The following is a 21404-nucleotide window of genomic DNA, read 5'->3' as shown; positions in this document are numbered from 1 at the left end:
ATTATACTGCAAACTAAGGATATGCTATCAATATGAAATACAATACTGCTATCTTTCAAACAAGAATTACATTCTTTTCTCAATATTGTACAACTTCATTAATTGAAAGTCATAAAAAAAATCCAGAAGTATTTACATATACAGGACAATCAATTTGTAATAAACAAGAATGTGTCCAAAGTACACGGAAACCCCACTCGCACTATCATTTTCCATGTTCAATGGACCACGAAATTGGATAAAGAATATAATTAGACATTAAAATTATAAAGATAATATCATAGGGAACATGTGTACTAAGTTTCAAGTTGATTGGACTTCAACTTCATTAAAAACTACCTTGACCAAAAACTTTAACCTGAAACATGCACTTTCATTTTCTATGTTCAGTGGACCGTGAAATTGGGGTCAAAAGTTTAATTTGGTTTTAAAATTAGAAAGATCATATCATAAGGAATATGTGTACTAAGTTTCAAGTTGATTGGACTTCAACTTCATCAAAAACTACCTTGACCAAAAACTTTAACCTGAAGCGGGACAGACGGACGAACGAACAGACGGACGAACAGACTGACGAACAGACAGACCGATGAACGGATGCACAGACCAGAAAACATATTGCCCCTCTACTATTGTAGGTGGGGCATAAAAAATATATATGTTGGACTTTGACAGCTTTTTGTATCACCACTGTGTAATATTCATAGATTATTTTTGTTAAAGATGTATATATGATGAGTTTAACATAAAAGGTTTATTAACATGATTGATAGTGTTTAAGGAAATACTGGTGGTCAGTTCTAATTGGTAGAGGAAGCTTGATTGCCTGCAGAGAACCACCAACTTGTGGCAAGAAAACTGACAATCTCAGTTAACTAAGATTGATGTCATACACACCTGCCATAAGTTTAAACCCACAACCTCAGTGTTGACAGGCTATAGATACAGTAGATGAACTACATAGAGACCACTCTGCCACCAAACAAGAATGTGTCTATAGTACACAGATGCTTCACTTGCACTATCATTTTCTATGTTTAGTTGACCAAGAAATTGGGTCGCAACTCTAATTTGGCATTAAAATTAGTATGATTATATCATAGGGAACATGTGTACTAAGTTTCAAGTTGATGATACTTCAACCTAAACCTACCTTGACCAAAAACATTAACCTGAACAGTAGAACAGACAGACAGACGAACCAACGGAAGCACAAACTGAAAAACCTCATGCCCCTATGTGGGGCATAAAAACTTACATGTTTTAGTTAAAAACAATGTGTTAGCATCATTTGGTGAGATAGATCCTACTGGGCGTTTGACCAACGATTCTGGAGTGATCTGAAATGAGAAACAAGTATTGCAAACTACTGTTTCGGCATTAAGCCCCATGCAGCTATTAATTTTTCATTATTTTTTTATATTACAGAAATAAAGAAATAGATACCTTTGTAAAAGTTTGTAATTCTATACTTTGTATCCAATGAGAGCTTTTAAAAAGCTAGATGGTTTATAAAGTATCAGACCTTTAGGAAGGAAATTATAACTTTTTATCATATAATTAGATGAGACATCTAGAAGGGACATATACCTTATATCCAATGAGTACTTTAGTAGGATTGTGAAGAAGCATCCAGCCACATTGATTGGCTGTATAACCTTTCTTTGTCAGACTAACATTTCTTGCTGGGCTGTAAACATATCAGAGTATTAATTCTCATTCAACTCTATTTCAAACTATACAATAATACAAAATGACAACTATAATTCTATTGCAACACGGTTACATTTATTTTGATGGGATATAAATTTTAGGACAGTGATTCTCCTACTGATGGTTTTAAATACAGTATGCATGTGAAAGTGTGTGATTCATAGATATAAGAAGATGTGGTATGAGTTACAATGAGAGAACTCTCCATCCAAGTCACAATTTGTAAAACAAGAGTGCACACGTTGAAATGTCTCGCCTTCTACTAATCATTGATATTATGTTGATAGTCCTAAGTAAAAAGCTAACCTTTATAACAACTGTACCATAAACTTAACATTAACCAAGATAACTAAACAAAGACCAATGAACCTTGAAAATGAGGTCAAGGTCAGATGAACCATGCCAGGCAGACATGTACAGCTAACAATGCTTCTATACAACATATATAGTTGACCTATGACTTATAGTTTAAGAAAAATAGACCAAAACACAAAAACTTAACACTGTGCAATGAACCGTGAAAATGAGGTCACGGTCAAATAAAACCTGCGCGACTGACATAAAGATCATTAAATATTTCCATACACCAAATATAGTTAACCTATGGCATATAGTATTAGATAAAAAGACCAAAACTCAAAAACTTAACTTTGACCACTGAACCATGAAAATGAGGTCAAGGTCAGATGACACCTGCCAGTTGGACATGTACACCTTACAGTCCTTCCATACACTGAATATACTAGCCCTATTGCTTATAGTATCTGAGATATGGACTTGACCACCAAAACTTAACCTTGTTCACTGATCCATGAAATGAGGTCGAGGTCATGTGAAAACTGTCTGACAGACATGAGGACCTTGCAAGGTACGCACATATCAAATATAGTTATCCTATTACTTATAATAAGAGAGAAAACATTACAAAAAATTTGAACTTTTTTTTCAAGCGGTCACTGAACCATGAAAATGAGGTCAAGGACATTGGACATGTGACTGACGGAAACTTCGTAACATGAGGCATCTATATACAAAGTATGAAGCATCCAGGTCTTCCACCTTCTAAAATATAAAGCTTTTAAGAAGTTAGCTAACGCCGCCGCCGTAGCTGCCGCCGCCGCGGGATCACTATCCCTATGTCGAGCTTTCTGCAACAAAAGTTGCAGGCTCGACAATAAAAACCATAATTTCAAGTAGAGATTTTTATTCTTGAAATCTTAAATTTTATATTATCTTTAATAATCATATAAACAATAATATCATCATTCAAATATTCCTTCTTTCAACTGCTATAAGAATTTTTAAACTAAAATTTTGGATTATTTTTTTCATTTTCATTCAGTTTTCTTTATACTAGATTAAAACAAAAATCTATTCAATAGATAAACCTTAATAAACAACTTACAATAAAAATTACTTTTGTATTTTGTTTTATTCATTTCCTGTGCAAACTTACATAAACAAAAAAAGTGTCCTACAAAAACATGAACAATGAATTTGAATTTCTATTTTGGTGTTTTAACGCCACTTTTAAGCCCCGCATTAAGGCTTTTTGTGGCGGCCAGTTTTTATTGGTGGAGGAAGTCGGAGTGCCCTGAGAAAACCACAGACCTTCAATAGGAAAACTGACATGCCTGATGCCATCACCCTGTACTTCAGAGATTCTTATTTCTGTAAACTTTGATGTGAAGACATTGAACTTATTGGCAAAACTCGCCAACCAATAAAAGTTGCAATTTACTTAAGTGTTGTTGTCAATTAAAAGATATTTTATAAAGAGAGTGCAATAAAAAAAATTACCAATGAAATTGTATCAATCAAATTGATTTGACAGTATTACTGTAAGTTCAGAAATAATTGCGTGCATTTATTATTGTTATTTTGTCATTTAAGGGTAAAATGCGATTTTAATTTTTGTGATATTGAGAAAAATCCTGTTTAATGCATATAAAAAATTTCAAAATGTGAGTTTAAATTATTGCGTTTACAACACTGTAGCTTTTTTTGGCATTAATTTCTGAAATAACAATATATAAACAAAAATTACCTTATCCACAAATTTCCATATTTATAAGTTTTAAATGATGCAGGTTTAGGTGGTATCTGTAAAATATAAATACAAAATTAGAAATTACTATTTCAAATAAAAGGAGATAAAGAAATCACCCAAAGGTTTTACATTGATTCATTCATTCATTGGTGTTATTTGGTGGTGGTCAGTTTTTATTGTTAGAGGAAAAATAAAAACACAAAAATACTGAACTCCGAGGAAAATTCAACAAGAGGCTCTCCAGAGCCTGAATCGCTCACCTGAATTTTTTTGGTTTAATCTCATATCAATGATTATTTTGGCTTTTCAATTTATTTAAATGTTCTTTGAATCGTCCTATTTTCTTCAAAAGCAAAAAAAAAATAATTTTCTCCTATGTTCTATTTTAGCCATAGGAGCTATGTTTCTTGACATACAAGGAAATGAAATATAAAATTTATACTAGATACTCTGAAACTCTAAAACTCATTTAGCCTAAGTTTGGCTGAAATTGATACAGCAGTTTCAAAGGAGAAGATTTTTTAAAGTAAGTCAACATGATGAACAAATTGTGAAAAAAGTCTTTAAAGGGCAATAACTCCTTAAGTGGTCAATTGACAATTTTGGTCAAATTGACTTATTTGTAGATCTTACTTTGCTTAACATTTTTGCTATTAACAGTTTATCTGTATCTATAATAATATTCAAGATAATGACCAAAAACTGCAAAATTTCCTTAAAATTACCAATTAAGTGGCAGCAACCCAACAATGGTTTGTTTGATTCATCTGAAAATTTCAGGGCTGATAGATCTTGACCTAATGAACATTTTAACCCCATGTCAGATTTGCTCTAAATGCTTTCGTTTTTGAGATATAAGCCAAAAACTGCATTTGACCCCTATGTTCTATTTTAAGTAACGGCGGCCATGTTTTTTGACGGATCAAAAATCGAAGCACACACTTTGTGCAGGATAATCTAAGGAACAATCATGCTAAGTTTCATCCAAATCCATTTAGCAGTTTCAGAGGAGAAGATTTTTTAAAGTTAGCAAATATGATGAACAAATTGTGAAAAATTGTCATTAAGGACAATAACCCCTTAAGGGGTCAATTGACAATTTTGGTCATATTAACTTATTTGTAGATCTTACTTTGCTGATCATTTTTGCTGTTTACAGTTTATCTTTATCTATAATAATATTCAAGATAATGACCAAAAACTGCAAAATTTCCTTAAAATTACCAATTAAGTGGCAGCAACCCAACAATGGTTTGTTTGATTCATCTGAAAATTTCAGGGCTGATAGATCTTGACCTAATGAACATTTTAACCCCATGTCAGATTTGCTCTAAATGCTTTCGTTTTTGAGATATAAGCCAAAAACTGCATTTGACCCCTATGTTCTATTTTAAGTAACGGCGGCCATGTTTTTTGACGGATCAAAAATCGAAGCACACACTTTGTGCAGGATAATCTAAGGAACAATCATGCTAAGTTTCATCCAAATCCATTTAGCAGTTTCAGAGGAGAAGATTTTTTAAAGTTAGCAAATATGATGAACAAATTGTGAAAAATTGTCATTAAGGACAATAACCCCTTAAGGGGTCAATTGACAATTTTGGTCATATTAACTTATTTGTAGATCTTACTTTGCTGATCATTTTTGCTGTTTACAGTTTATCTTTATCTATAATAATATTCAAGATAATGACCAAAAACTGCAAAATTTCCTTAAAATTACCAATTAAGTGGCAGCAACCCAACAATGGTTTGTTTGATTCATCTGAAAATTTCAGGGCTGATAGATCTTGACCTAATGAACATTTTAACCCCATGTCAGATTTGCTCTAAATGCTTTCGTTTTTGAGATATAAGCCAAAAACTGCATTTGACCCCTATGTTCTATTTTAAGTAACGGCGGCCATGTTTTTTGACGGATCAAAAATCGAAGCACACACTTTGTGCAGGATAATCTAAGGAACAATCATGCTAAGTTTCATCCAAATCCATTTAGCAGTTTCAGAGGAGAAGATTTTTTAAAGTTAGCAAATATGATGAACAAATTGTGAAAAATTGTCATTAAGGACAATAACCCCTTAAGGGGTCAATTGACAATTTTGGTCATATTAACTTATTTGTAGATCTTACTTTGCTGATCATTTTTGCTGTTTACAGTTTATCTTTATCTATAATAATATTCAAGATAATGACCAAAAACTGCAAAATTTCCTTAAAATTACCAATTAAGTGGCAGCAACCCAACAATGGTTTGTTTGATTCATCTGAAAATTTCAGGGCTGATAGATCTTGACCTAATGAACATTTTAACCCCATGTCAGATTTGCTCTAAATGCTTTCGTTTTTGAGATATAAGCCAAAAACTGCATTTGACCCCTATGTTCTATTTTAAGTAACGGCGGCCATGTTTTTTGACGGATCAAAAATCGAAGCACACACTTTGTGCAGGATAATCTAAGGAACAATCATGCTAAGTTTCATCCAAATCCATTTAGCAGTTTCAGAGGAGAAGATTTTTTAAAGTTAGCAAATATGATGAACAAATTGTGAAAAATTGTCATTAAGGACAATAACCCCTTAAGGGGTCAATTGACAATTTTGGTCATATTAACTTATTTGTAGATCTTACTTTGCTGATCATTTTTGCTGTTTACAGTTTATCTTTATCTATAATAATATTCAAGATAATGACCAAAAACTGCAAAATTTCCTTAAAATTACCAATTAAGTGGCAGCAACCCAACAATGGTTTGTTTGATTCATCTGAAAATTTCAGGGCTGATAGATCTTGACCTAATGAACATTTTAACCCCATGTCAGATTTGCTCTAAATGCTTTCGTTTTTGAGATATAAGCCAAAAACTGCATTTGACCCCTATGTTCTATTTTAAGTAACGGCGGCCATGTTTTTTGACGGATCAAAAATCGAAGCACACACTTTGTGCAGGATAATCTAAGGAACAATCATGCTAAGTTTCATCCAAATCCATTTAGCAGTTTCAGAGGAGAAGATTTTTTAAAGTTAGCAAATATGATGAACAAATTGTGAAAAATTGTCATTAAGGACAATAACCCCTTAAGGGGTCAATTGACAATTTTGGTCATATTAACTTATTTGTAGATCTTACTTTGCTGATCATTTTTGCTGTTTACAGTTTATCTTTATCTATAATAATATTCAAGATAATGACCAAAAACTGCAAAATTTCCTTAAAATTACCAATTAAGTGGCAGCAACCCAACAATGGTTTGTTTGATTCATCTGAAAATTTCAGGGCTGATAGATCTTGACCTAATGAACATTTTTACCTCATGTCAGATTTGCTCTAAATGCTTTCGTTTTTGAGATATAAGCCAAAAACTGCATTTGACCCCTATGTTCTATTTTAAGTAACGGCGGCCATGTTTTTTGACGGATCAAAAATCGAAGCACACACTTTGTGCAGGATACTCTTAGGAACAATCATGCTAAGTTTCATTCAAATCCATTCAGTAGTTTCAGAGGAGAAGATGTTTGAAAAATTGTTAACGACGACGACGTCGACGACGACGTCGACGACGACGACGACGGACGCCAAGTGATGAGAAAAGCTCACATGGCCTTTTAGGCCAGGTGAGCTAAAAAGGAAAGTCCAAAATCAAATGGCAAAATCAAAAGTCCAAACACATCAAATGAATGGATAACAACTGTCATATTCCTGACTTGGTACAGGCATTTTCTAATGTAGAATCCAGAGTGCCCAGATAGAACCACCAAACTTCAGTAGGAAAACTGACACTTGTTAAAGCATTTGAAAACTATATATGTTTGTAGAAATTTAAAAGACACAAAAATACAAAGTTCTCAAATGAACAAAAACACTTACAGACTATTTATTACAAACATTGCCAAGGTGTAAGTAACATACACATTTTGTACAAAAAGCATAATATGTCCAATGATAGGAACAGTCAGTTGGTATTGGCTGTTTATGATTTTTTTTTTTGTAATGGAGTTTTTATCAATAACTTATCCTCACTCTTTCTTACTCTTTAAAGAAGCTCTTTGTATGTAACTTCTTATCATAAATCATCTGTAAACAAAGTATGAAGCATCAAGGTTTTCCACCTTCTATAATGTAAAACTTTTAAGAAGTTTGTTAATGATGCTGCTGCCAGATGGCTATCCCTATGTCAATGCGACAAAAAAAACCTGATATATGGCAGTTTAGACTCTATATTCCAACTAACCCTGTCCATGACAAAACAATCAGGTATTCTACTTACATCATCAGGATCAGGGGTCCATGGATCTTTCTCCAACAGTTTAACACATTCTCCAACAGAATGCAAACCAATCATTGGCCAGTATCCTCCTCTTGGGATATTGATTTTTATTTGTTTTACCTTAAAACAAGATGAGATGTATCATTATATTTCAAAAAAATTTTGATGATAATAAGAAATCAGTGACCTGATATTGCTTTTCTTTATTTTAATATTGACCCAAATTGACGATAGGAATCTGCTGACTAATGTAATAATTCTTAGAAATGATGTCTGATGATTGATTGTTGTTTGCTATATGGCCAGTGGCAAAATATTTGTTGCATGTTCAGAAAGAGAAATGATTAACTCTTCACTTGTCTGGGTTCGTAGGGCTGAAAGGGGAGATAGGGACTGCCACTGAAAAATTAGGGTATGATGGATAAGGACTGAAATTTTGCATTGCACCAGGATACATTTTAAAAACGACCATTTAAAGATTAGTTAAAAGGGTTATTTAATATGCTCATAGCTTTCCACTCTTTCTACAGTAGGCATCTGATTTAACATCTCTATTTGTGACAAGACTTGGCTGCTAATTCATACATATAGCACAGTCAAACAAACAAACCTCTTAAGTCAGGGTTTTACTCCCAGTTGGAAAAAATCCAAGGGGTAATCATATTTCTATAAAGCATTCCAACCTTGGAGTTTTATATAGATGTAATCAACTTTATGGTTGTTGGGTATGCAAATCTCTAGATCTTTCTTGTAGAAGACATTCATACCTCTTGATCATTCTTGTAGAAAACAAGCTGTTTAGAAACCACATCACAGAACATACTCATCACATCTCCTTTGGTACATTTTACTACATGGGAATTAGCAGCACCGGCTTCTATAAATATTCTGAAATATAATATGAGCTGGGTCAAATAAAACTTATACAAATGAAAATCAATAAATCTCTTATTTTGGGTTGAAAAATCTATATTCTAAGTCCTGTTGGATAATTTATTTGTTTTAAGAACCCTACAAAACAAGCAAAAAAATATCTTTCATGTTCCAAGATCAATCCAAGTTGTACAGGTTGTGGACAAAAGTCATAACATTTGATAATTTTCTCTATTTCAATTAATGTATATCACAAAAATTTGTGAATTTAGAAATTGTATATGTTTTGTTGAATGTTGAATCTAAATCCCTAACTTAAATTCTTATTTCATCAAAATTACAGCATACTTGTTAAATTTTTGGAATAAATTTTAATTTGAGCAAGTAATTCAAATACTTCAACCAATATGAAACTATTGAATAAACAATTTCTTAGATTAAATTTTCATGAAACTGTGATATTTTAGGGTTTATCTTTGATATCGAACTGTGTAATACTGACTAAAGACCAAGAACAAATTAACAGACTATTTCCTCTAGTGATAGAATTCACACATCTGAAGACAGTGCTCATACTGGGTTATGTGTCAGATCATAGGATATGTTTTAATAGTCTGAAAAAAATTCCTGATGTTGCTTTTATAGCTTAAACAATGTAAGGATCATGTTATTCACTTTTTGGCACCATGCTGTACATTATAATGGATTGTATTTTCAATAAATAAACAATTCTCCTGAAAATTCAACTTAACAATTTTCTGAAATGTCTTTTCAAACCTCATCAGTGAAGACAAGTCTCATAAACACATAGTCAGTGAAACCTGTCTTAACCGAATCTTGCATAAACCAAAAACCAGTCTAAACCAAATTTGTTCTCAAGTCCAGTCATATCAAATTTTATGTTTTGTGAATCTGATTTAACCAAACATCTGCCAAACCAAACAAAAATATAAGTTCTGAAGAGGTTCCATTTAGACATGCTTTACTGTAATAACATATCTTTGTAATTAATGGCAAAATAATGTGGTAAAAATAAATGTTAAGTTTTCTTTCATTGTTCAGGCTTAATGATAAAGTCAATGTGGACTAAAATTTTAAACTCTGAATAGGGATGGACCCAATACATAAACTTAGTTTTAATTGTCACTCTAAATAGATTGTGAATTTAATTGTCTGTTTAAAGAGATTCCTCACCCTCCATCATCAGCATGATAAGCAATAGACCATCTATTCCACCCAGGCATTCTGTTTACTGGATAAGCCTTTCCTGGGCAGATACCAATTCCTATGTTAGTCTTGTCACCACAGTCTATTATCTCTACAAACAATGGATACATAGAAATACACATTTAAAATAAAGACAAACATGGATACATATATAGAAATACACATTTAAAATAAAGACAAACAAAACTGTCAGTACTTATAAAACTAAGACATCTTTAGACAGAACAACAAGCATAAACTGTGAACTTAATATATTTTTCTATTTTTGCAAAACTGAGTTTGCCATATTTTTTTATCAAAATAACCAAAATTGTAACGTGTCAAATTTTTTTTTTATACTAGTAACTGAAAATCTATGAGAATTGGCTAAGTTGCTTTTAGTATTAATGAATCCACAGTTATATCACATCAATGTTAAATAATCAGCCGCTTTATCATATTGCAGTTAAATCATGGTTGCTTTTCTAGAAATTAAATAATAATAATAAATATAAATTCTTTATTTAAAGAGGGTAAACTCAGTTAGTTACAATAAACTAATCTTCCCTGAGGCCCTCACATACAAATTACAATACAATCAAAACAGATATTTACACATAGTAAATTTACACTCATGCAGTTCAATGTATTGTTATTAACATAAGATATAATGCTGTTTAAGATGTATACATGTAGTCAAAAAATCAAATGAAAATAAAAAATAAAAAATATACAAATACATTGTAGCAAACATTTCTTATCAGGGTTGTGTTAGGTACTTCTTGATACTTTGCTTAAACGTAAAAGTGTTTTGAGCTTTACGCATTGTGTGTGGTAGTCCATTCCATAATACTGATCCAGAATAAGCAAAGGATTTCTTAAATAGTTCAGCTTTTGGCTTAGGAACTATCAGATTACCTTGAGTGACACCTCTTAAGGAGTAAGGATTATTATCTAATTTCAGTTTAAACTTTTGAACTAGGTACATTGGTGCTTCCATACGCATACATTTATATATAGAAGTAAATATGTGTGGTATTTTATTCTATTGTCAACTGTCATCCACCCAAGTTTTTTAAATAAGGGGGCTGAGGGGGATAAAGGATCTGCATCTAGAATTAATCTTGCTGCCCTTTTTTGAAATTTTAAAATTCTTGTTATCCCTTCTTTTTTACATTCACCCCAAATAATACAGCAGTAGTCAATTAAGGGAAGAATATACCCATCGTAATATGTTTTCCTTGCATTTATATCTAAAAATTTCTTTATTTTAGAAAGAAGGTATATTCTGGATGATATATTAGCACAAACTTGGTCAATTTGATTTTTCCAGTTAAGTGTGTTGTCAATTTTAACACCTAATAATTTTTCACATGAAGAATTTTGTAATACTTTTGAATTTATTATCAAGTTTGGTTGACAGGTCTGAATTGATAGTTTCTGTTTTGTTCCAGTAACCAAACATTTTGTTTTATTTGCATTAATGAACATGTTGTTCATTTTACACCACTCTTCAACCCTGTATAAATCTTCTTGAACATCATCATGTATGTTTTCTATGTTTTTCCCAGATTTATGAAGAGTGGTGTCATCAGCATATAGGTCTGTTTCACAATTTTCAATGCATAATGGAAGGTATTTATAAATAGTACAAACATGTCAATGAAATAAACCTAGACTCAAACCTGAAACAGAGTGGAAGAAGATAATGCCCAAAATGGACCCCACACTTAATAGTCGGTAATACGATGATAACCTGGATATAAAATTGTTGAATGAAACAACAAAACTGGTAACCTGCTTTGAAAATTTTGCTGAAATTGACAATAAAAGTTACAGAAAATTAAGAAAAAGTTCATCGAACAATCCCATAATATCACTTCATCACTTTCAACACATGTACAATCTATCTGTGAAGTTTCAGGTATCTCAGTTGAAAACTGGGATTCAGTTTATTACTCAAAAATTGTATCATGTTTTGTAAGTTTTGCTAAAAATTAAAAAAGTTCCCAACTCTGGAAAAATGGAAAAAAATACTTAAAAACTTTTCAATTCCAGAAAAAACACAGCAAGGAAATCCCACACATGGAGGGCACGCTTCAGCTGTGCCTATTTAGACTGACATCTATACTTACTCAGACTGATTTTCTTCAAGTTTTCAGAGAAAGGCTTTGGACCAATAAATTGAGCCACTGGTACAGAATGTGAGGCAGAGTTGTAACTGTAAAATATAATGGTTTTTATTATTTATTAGTATTATTTTACAATCATAAGAAAAATAAGAATAAAGAATTTATCTTAACTTATGTCCTATAGGTGTTTTCATTTTTTTGGGTATTAGCTGTTTTTTTTTTTTGTTGCTGTTTCATTGACATATACTCTTCACTCCTATAAATCATGTTAACATTCTTCATTAGGTTTTAATCTGAATTACTGGTACATACAGCGATTGATATCTTCATGAAGTTTCAATCTAAAACCTAACACAGGAATGGCAGAGGATAAACCTAGACTTAAACCTGAAACAGAGTGGAAGAAGATAATGCCCAAAACTTAAACTTGATACAGGAATGGCAGAGGATATACCCAAAACTTAAACTTGATACAGGAATGGCAGAGGATATATCCCAAACTTAAACCTGATATAGGAATGACAGAGAATAAAGTCCAAACTTAAACCTGATACATGAATTGCAGAGGATAAAGTCCGAACTTAAACCAACTGTTAGCCCAAACTTAAACCTGATAAGGAATGGAAGAGGAAGGAAACATTAAACCCACCTAAAGCCCAAACTTAACCTGGTACAGGAATGGGAGAGGAAGGAAACATTAAACCCACCTAAAGCCCAAACTTAACCTGGTACAGGAATGGAAGAGGAAGGAAACATTAAACCCACCTAAAGCCCAAACTTAACCTGGTACAGGAATGGGAGAGGAAGGAAACATTAAACCCACCTAAAGCCCAAACTTAACCTGGTACAGGAATGGGAGAGGAAGGAAACATTAAACCCACCTAAAGCCCAAACTTTACCTGGTACAGGAATGGGAGAGGAAGGAAACATTAAACCCACCTAAAGCCCAAACTTAAACCTGGTACAGGAATGGGAGAGGAAGGAAACATTAAACCCACCTAAAGCCCAAACTTAACCTGGTACAGGAATGGGAGAGGAAGGAAACATTAAACCCACCTAAAGCCCAAACTTAAACCTGGTACAGGAATAGGAGAGGAAGGAAACATTAAACCCACATAAAGCCCAAACTTAACCTGGTACAGGAATGGAAGAGGAAGGAAACATTAAACCCACCTAAAGCCCAAACTTAACCTGGTACAGGAATGGGAGAGGAAGGAAACATTAAACCCACCTAAAGCCCAAACTTAACCTGGTACAGGAATGGGAGAGGAAGGAAACATTAAACCCACCTAAAGCCCAAACTTAACCTGGTACAGTAATGGAAGAGGAAGGAAACATTAAACCCACCTAAAGCCCAAACTTAACCTGGTACAGGAATGGGAGAGGAAGGAAACATTAAACCCACCTAAAGCCCAAACTTAACCTGGTACAGGAATGGGAGAGGAAGGAAACATTAAACCCACCTAAAGCCCAAACTTAACCTGGTACAGGAATGGGAGAGGAAGGAAACATTAAACCCACCTAAAGCCCAAACTTAACCTGGTACAGGAATGGAAGAGGAAGGAAACATTAAACCCACCTAAAGCCCAAACTTAACCTGGTACAGGAATGGGAGAGGAAGGAAACATTAAACCCACCTAAAGCCCAAACTTAACCTGGTACAGGAATGGGAGAGGAAGGAAACATTAAACCCACCTAAAGCCCAAACTTAACCTGGTACAGGAATGGGAGAGGAAGGAAACATTAAACCCACCTAAAGCCCAAACTTAAACCTGGTACAGGAATGGGAGAGGAAGGAAACATTAAACCCACCTAAAGCCCAAACTTAACCTGGTACAGGAATGGGAGAGGAAGGAAACATTAAACCCACCTAAAGCCCAAACTTAACCTGGTACAAATGGGAGAGGAAGGAAACATTAAACCCACCTAAAGCCCAAACTTAAACCTGGTACAGGAATGGGAGAGGAAGGAAACATTAAACCCACCTAAAGCCCAAACTTAACCTGGTACAGGAATGGAAGAGGAAGGAAACATTAAACCCACCTAAAGCCCAAACTTAACCTGGTACAGAAATGGGAGAGGAAGGAAACATTAAACCCACCTAAAGCCCAAACTTAACCTGGTACAGGAATGGGAGAGGAAGGAAACATTAAACCCACCTAAAGCCCAAACTTAACCTGGTACAGGAATGGGAGAGGAAGGAAACATAAAACCCACCTAAAGCCCAAACTTAAACCTGGTACAGGAATGGACGAGGAAGGAAACATTAAACCCACCTAAAGCCCAAACTTAACCTGGTACAGGAATGGGAGAGGAAGGAAACATTAAACCCACCTAAAGCCCAAACTTAACCTGGTACAGGAATGGGAGAGGAAGGAAACATTAAACCCACCTAAAGCCCAAACTTAACCTGGTACAGGAATGGGAGAGGAAGGAAACATTAAACCCACCTAAAGCCCAAACTTAACCTGGTACAGGAATGGGAGAGGAAGGAAACATTAAACCCACCTAAAGCCCAAACTTAACATGGTACAGGAATGGGAGAGGAAGGAAACATTAAACCCACCTAAAGCCCAAACTTAACCTGGTACAGGAATGGGAGAGGAAGGAAACATTAAACCCACCTAAAGCCCAAACTTAAACCTTGTACAGGAATGGGAGAGGAAGGAAACATTAAACCCACCTAAACCCAAACTTAACCTGGTACAGGAATGGGAGAGGAAGGAAACATTAAACCCACCTAAAGCCCAAACTTAACCTGGTACAGGAATGGGAGAGGAAGGAAACATTAAACCCACCTAAAGCCCAAACTTAAACCTGGTACAGGAATGGGAGAGGAAGGAAACATTAAACCCACCTAAAGCCCAAACTTAACCTGGTACAGGAATGGGAGAGGAAGGAAACATTAAACCCACCTAAAGCCCAAACTTAACCTGGTACAGGAATGGGAGAGGAAGGAAACATTAAACCCACCTAAAGCCCAAACTTAACCTGGTACAGGAATGGGAGAGGAAGGAAACATTAAACCCACCTAAAGCCCAAACTTAACCTGGTACAGGAATGGGAGAGGAAGGAAACATTAAACCCACCTAAAGCCCAAACTTAAACCTGGTACAGGAATGGGAGAGGAAGGAAACATTAAACCCACCTAAAGCCCAAACTTAACCTGGTACAGGAATGGGAGAGGAAGGAAACATTAAACCCACCTAAAGCCCAAACTTAACCTGGTACAGGAATGGGAGAGGAAGGAAACATTAAACCCACCTAAAGCCCAAACTTAACCTGGTACAGGAATGGGAGAGGAAGGAAACATTAAACCCACCTAAAGCCCAAACTTAAACCTGGTACAGGAATGGGAGAGGAAGGAAACATTAAACCCACCTAAAGCCCAAACTTAAACCTGGTACAGGAATGGGAGAGGAAGGAAACATTAAACCCACCTAAACCCAAACTTAACCTGGTACAGGAATGGGAGAGGAAGGAAACATTAAACCCACCTAAAGCCCAAACTTAACCTGGTACAGGAATGGGAGAGGAAGGAAACATTAAACCCACCTAAAGCCCAAACTTAAACCTGGTACAGGAATGGGAGAGGAAGGAAACATTAAACCCACCTAAAGCCCAAACTTAACCTGGTACAGGAATGGAAGAGGAAGGAAACATTAAACCCACCTAAAGCCCAAACTTAACCTGGTACAGGAATGGGAGAGGAAGGAAACATTAAACCCACCTAAAGCCCAAACTTAACCTGGTACAGGAATGGAAGAGGAAGGAAACATTAAACCCACCTAAAGCCCAAACTTAACCTGGTACAGGAATGGGAGAGGAAGGAAACATTAAACCCACCTAAAGCCCAAACTTAAACCTGGTACAGGAATGGGAGAGGAAGGAAACATTAAACCCACCTAAAGCCCAAACTTAACCTGGTACAGGAATGGAAGAGGAAGGAAACATTAAACCCACCTAAAGCCTAAACTTAACCTGGTACAGAAATGGGAGAGGAAGGAAACATTAAACCCACCTAAAGCCCAAACTTAACCTGGTACAGGAATGGGAGAGGAAGGAAACATTAAACCCACCTAAAGCCCAAACTTAACCTGGTACAGGAATGGGAGAGGAAGGAAACATAAAACCCACCTAAAGCCCAAACTTAAACCTGGTACAGGAATGGACGAGGAAGGAAACATTAAACCCACCTAAAGCCCAAACTTAACCTGGTACAGGAATGGGAGAGGAAGGAAACATTAAACCCACCTAAAGCCCAAACTTAACCTGGTACAGGAATGGGAGAGGAAGGAAACATTAAACCCACCTAAAGCCCAAACTTAACCTGGTACAGGAATGGGAGAGGAAGGAAACATTAAACCCACCTAAAGCCCAAACTTAACCTGGTACAGGAATGGGAGAGGAAGGAAACATTAAACCCACCTAAAGCCCAAACTTAACCTGGTACAGGAATGGGAGAGGAAGGAAACATTAAACCCACCTAAAGCCCAAACTTAAACCTGGTACAGGAATGGGAGAGGAAGGAAACATTAAACCCACCTAAAGCCCAAACTTAACCTGGTACAGGAATGGGAGAGGAAGGAAACATTAAACCCACCTAAAGCCCAAACTTAAACCTGGTACAGGAATGGGAGAGGAAGGAAACATTAAACCCACATAAAGCCCAAACTTAACCTGGTACAGGAATGGAAGAGGAAGGAAACATTAAACCCACCTAAAGCCCAAACTTAACCTGGTACAGGAATGAGAGAGGAAGGAAACATTAAACCCACCTAAAGCCCAAACTTAACCTGGTACAGGAATGGGAGAGGAAGGAAACATTAAACCCACCTAAAGCCCAAACTTAACCTGGTACAGGAATGGAAGAGGAAGGAAACATTAAACCCACCTAAAGCCCAAACTTAACCTGGTACAGGAATGGGAGAGGAAGGAAACATTAAACCCACCTAAAGCCCAAACTTAACCTGGTACAGGAATGGGAGAGGAAGGAAACATTAAACCCACCTAAAGCCCAAACTTAACCTGGTACAGGAATGGGAGAGGAAGGAAACATTAAACCCACCTAAAGCCCAAACTTAACCTGGTACAGGAATGGGAGAGGAAGGAAACATTAAACCCACCTAAAGCCCAAACTTAACCTGGTACAGGAATGGGAGAGGAAGGAAACATTAAACCCACCTAAAGCCCAAACTTAACCTGGTACAGGAATGGAAGAGGAAGGAAACATTAAACCCACCTAAAGCCCAAACTTAACCTGGTACAGGAATGGGAGAGGAAGGAAACATTAAACCCACCTAAAGCCCAAACTTAACCTGGTACAGGAATGGGAGAGGAAGGAAACATTAAACCCACCTAAAGCCCAAACTTAACCTGGTACAGGAATGGGAGAGGAAGGAAACATTAAACCCACCTAAAGCCCAAACTTAAACCTGGTACAGGAATGGGAGAGGAAGGCAACATTAAACCCACCTAAAGCCCAAACTTAACCTGGTACAGGAATGGGAGAGGAAGGAAACATTAAACCCACCTAAAGCCCAAACTTAACCTGGTACAAATGGGAGAGGAAGGAAACATTAAACCCACCTAAAGCCCAAACTTAAACCTGGTACAGGAATGGGAGAGGAAGGAAACATTAAACCCACCTAAAGCCCAAACTTAACCTGGTACAGGAATGGAAGAGGAAGGAAACATTAAACCCACCTAAAGCCCAAACTTAACCTGGTACAGGAATGGGAGAGGAAGGAAACATTAAACCCACCTAAAGCCCAAACTTAACCTGGTACAGGAATGGGAGAGGAAGGAAACATTAAACCCACCTAAAGCCCAAACTTAACCTGGTACAGGAATGGGAGAGGAAGGAAACATTAAACCCACCTAAAGCCCAAACTTAACCTGGTACAGGAATGGAAGAGGAAGGAAACATTAAACCCACCTAAAGCCCAAACTTAACCTGGTACAGGAATGGGAGAGGAAGGAAACATTAAACCCACCTAAAGCCCAAACTTAACCTGGTACAGGAATGGGAGAGGAAGGAAACATTAAACCCACCTAAAGCCCAAACTTAACCTGGTACAGGAATGGGAGAGGAAGGAAACATTAAACCCACCTAAAGCCCAAACTTAACCTGGTACAGGAATGGGAGAGGAAGGAAACATTAAACCCACCTAAAGCCCAAACTTAACCTGGTACAGGAATGGGAGAGGAAGGAAACATAAAACCCACCTAAAGCCCAAACTTAAACCTGGTACAGGAATGGACGAGGAAGGAAACATTAAACCCACCTAAAGCCCAAACTTAACCTGGTACAGGAATGGGAGAGGAAGGAAACATTAAACCCACCTAAAGCCCAAACTTAACCTGGTACAGGAATGGGAGAGGAAGGAAACATTAAACCCACCTAAAGCCCAAACTTAACCTGGTACAGGAATGGGAGAGGAAGGAAACATTAAACCCACCTAAAGCCCAAACTTAACCTGGTACAGGAATGGGAGAGGAAGGAAACATTAAACCCACCTAAAGCCCAAACTTAACCTGGTACAGGAATGGGAGAGGAAGGAAACATTAAACCCACCTAAAGCCCAAACTTAACATGGTACAGGAATGGGAGAGGAAGGAAACATTAAACCCACCTAAAGCCCAAACTTAACCTGGTACAGGAATGGGAGAGGAAGGAAACATTAAACCCACCTAAAGCCCAAACTTAAACCTGGTACAGGAATGGGAGAGGAAGGAAACATTAAACCCACCTAAACCCAAACTTAACCTGGTACAGGAATGGGAGAGGAAGGAAACATTAAACCCACCTAAAGCCCAAACTTAACCTGGTACAGGAATGGGAGAGGAAGGAAACATTAAACCCACCTAAAGCCCAAACTTAAACCTGGTACAGGAATGGGAGAGGAAGGAAACATTAAACCCACCTAAAGCCCAAACTTAACCTGGTACAGGAATGGAAGAGGAAGGAAACATTAAACCCACCTAAAGCCCAAACTTAACCTGGTACAGGAATGGGAGAGGAAGGAAACATTAAACCCACCTAAAGCCCAAACTTAACCTGGTACAGGAATGGCAGTTGATAAAGTCAAAACTTATACCAGATACAGAATTTTGAATAGACAGACATATACATCAAAACTAATCCCACACTAATCCCACACTATTTTGTAAGACATGTAGGAAAATAAATTGGAATCTTGTCTCTTCTATCATTGTCTAGAGTATAGTAAATATAATGTTTTGGGGCAGAAGCATTAAAGTCATTTACTGTGACCTTACCATAGTAATCCTGACTCATGACTAACACTCATCTCCCTACAAATACTGGCATGGTAGACAACTCTGGACTCTTGTATCCCAGAAATTTCCAGTTTGTCTTCTCCTGTCGTAATCAATTTCTACAAAATAAATTATATAAAGTGTTTATATCTTCAAAGAAAATAAACAAAAAATTTTCTTAGAGAAAAAAAAAAAATTTCAAGGTTCAAAAAGTATTTCCACTGAGACCATTGTCTTCCCTGCAACAGATGCTGTTAGTGTAAAAAGTGTAAAATTGTAGTGTTGATTGTAAATGTTAGACCATTTTTTAGCAAATACAAAATTCATAACAAGAATGTGTCCCCAGTACACAGATGCCCCACAAATACTATCATTTTCTATGTTCAGTGAAATTGGGGTAAAATCTCTAATTCGGCACTAAAATTAGAAACATCATATTATAGGGAACATGTGTACTAAGTTTCAAGTTGATTGGACTTCAACTTCATCAAAACCTTGACCAAAAACTTTAACCTGAAGCGGGACAGATTAACAAATGAACAGACGGACTAAGGGAAGGACAGACAATGGATGCACAGACCAGAAAACATAATGCCCCTCTACTATCATAGGTGGGGCATAAAAAACAAGAAAAGTACATGGATGCCCCACTACCATTATCATTTTCTATGTTCAGTGGACTGTGTTTTAGCATTAAATTCATAAGATCACACTAAGTTTTAAGTCGATAAAACATCAACTTCATCAGTAACTACCTTGACCAAAAACTCTAACCTGAGGGGGGACAGACGGACAAATGAACAATTGAATGAACGAACTAATGGACAGACAGATTGATAAACAGACTTATAGACCTGAAAACTATGGTAGGTGGGGTATAAAAATATAACATCATAAAAATGTGATCTTGACCTTGACCTTACAGGTAGTGAACATATATCTAAGAAAGGTTGCTATCCATACATAGTATTTGTTTTAGCATCAGACAACCAAAATGACTGGACTGACCAATAGATGTATAAAAAACAATATCCTCTCCTTCATTCTTCTTTATAGTGTGGGGTATAATAAATCATGAACTGAACTCAGTGGAATGATGAAGTACATAACATGAATGACAGAAGGAAACCTGATGAGCTCAGGTACTTATAATTCCTCTCTCATCTAGTGTGGGAATAACTATTAAAGACCAAACAAATTAATCCATTATGTCTAACATGGAGATCCATTAAGATCGGTTCAAATGAAAACTTGGGAATAATTTAGGTTTATCACAAGCACTTCAATGCTTTTTAACTGGAAATTGAAATGTTATAAAATTCATATTGGCAACTCACCAAAAAAGACTTTATGACATAGACATTCACAAATTTATGTCAATGTATAACCTTCAACAATGAGGTATAGAATTTGATATTTGAATGTTTGTTTCAAAATGATCTTAATAAGATTGATTATACTTACAAAGGGATCAGTGATACGTAGCTTCAGACTTTCTCCCACTGTACTTTTGTACTTGGCATCTGTAGCTTGTTTCATTAGAACTTTAATTCTATCTGATATCTTTTGCTCATCTGTATCAGTTGATAAAGTTGTAGCTTTCCCTGGGAAAATGCTGACACAAGAACCATCATCTATCCTAAATAAGAAAAATTCATTGAGGTATTACAAAAAGAAGAATGGTACCTCTTGACCGCCACCCCCGCCCCCCACCCCCCCCCTTTACTCCACTGAGTATTCACTAAATGATTAAACAGATAAGTTCCATACAAAAGTTTAAAATATGAATATAAACAATTAATTAAACTGTTCTATCATGTTTTCCTCAAGTTTTATGTAAACTATATGAAATGCCTTGTTGACACAAAATTGATCAGTGTTTT

General features: G+C 35.9%; 1 protein-coding gene across 1 annotated transcript in view; it reads right to left on the bottom strand.

Moving 5' to 3' along the window:
• Positions 1 to 21404, bottom strand: part of LOC139486720 (uncharacterized) — a 167215-nt gene that overhangs the window by 90154 nt on the left and 55657 nt on the right. Inside the window, exons 29-37 of the mRNA XM_071271644.1 lie at positions 20986 to 21160; positions 19522 to 19640; positions 12244 to 12329; positions 10097 to 10220; positions 8797 to 8917; positions 8030 to 8149; positions 3761 to 3816; positions 1591 to 1690; positions 1259 to 1340 (exon numbers count right to left, since the gene is read on the bottom strand). Of these exons, the coding sequence (XP_071127745.1) occupies positions 1259 to 1340; positions 1591 to 1690; positions 3761 to 3816; positions 8030 to 8149; positions 8797 to 8917; positions 10097 to 10220; positions 12244 to 12329; positions 19522 to 19640; positions 20986 to 21160 (983 nt within the window). The remainder of the gene's footprint in view (positions 1 to 1258; positions 1341 to 1590; positions 1691 to 3760; positions 3817 to 8029; positions 8150 to 8796; positions 8918 to 10096; positions 10221 to 12243; positions 12330 to 19521; positions 19641 to 20985; positions 21161 to 21404) is intronic.

The sequence above is a fragment of the Mytilus edulis genome, chromosome 8, assembly GCF_963676685.1.
Source record: "Mytilus edulis chromosome 8, xbMytEdul2.2, whole genome shotgun sequence".
Lineage (NCBI taxonomy): Eukaryota > Metazoa > Mollusca > Bivalvia > Mytilida > Mytilidae > Mytilus > Mytilus edulis.
This window is presented reverse-complemented; position numbering and strand designations above follow the sequence as displayed.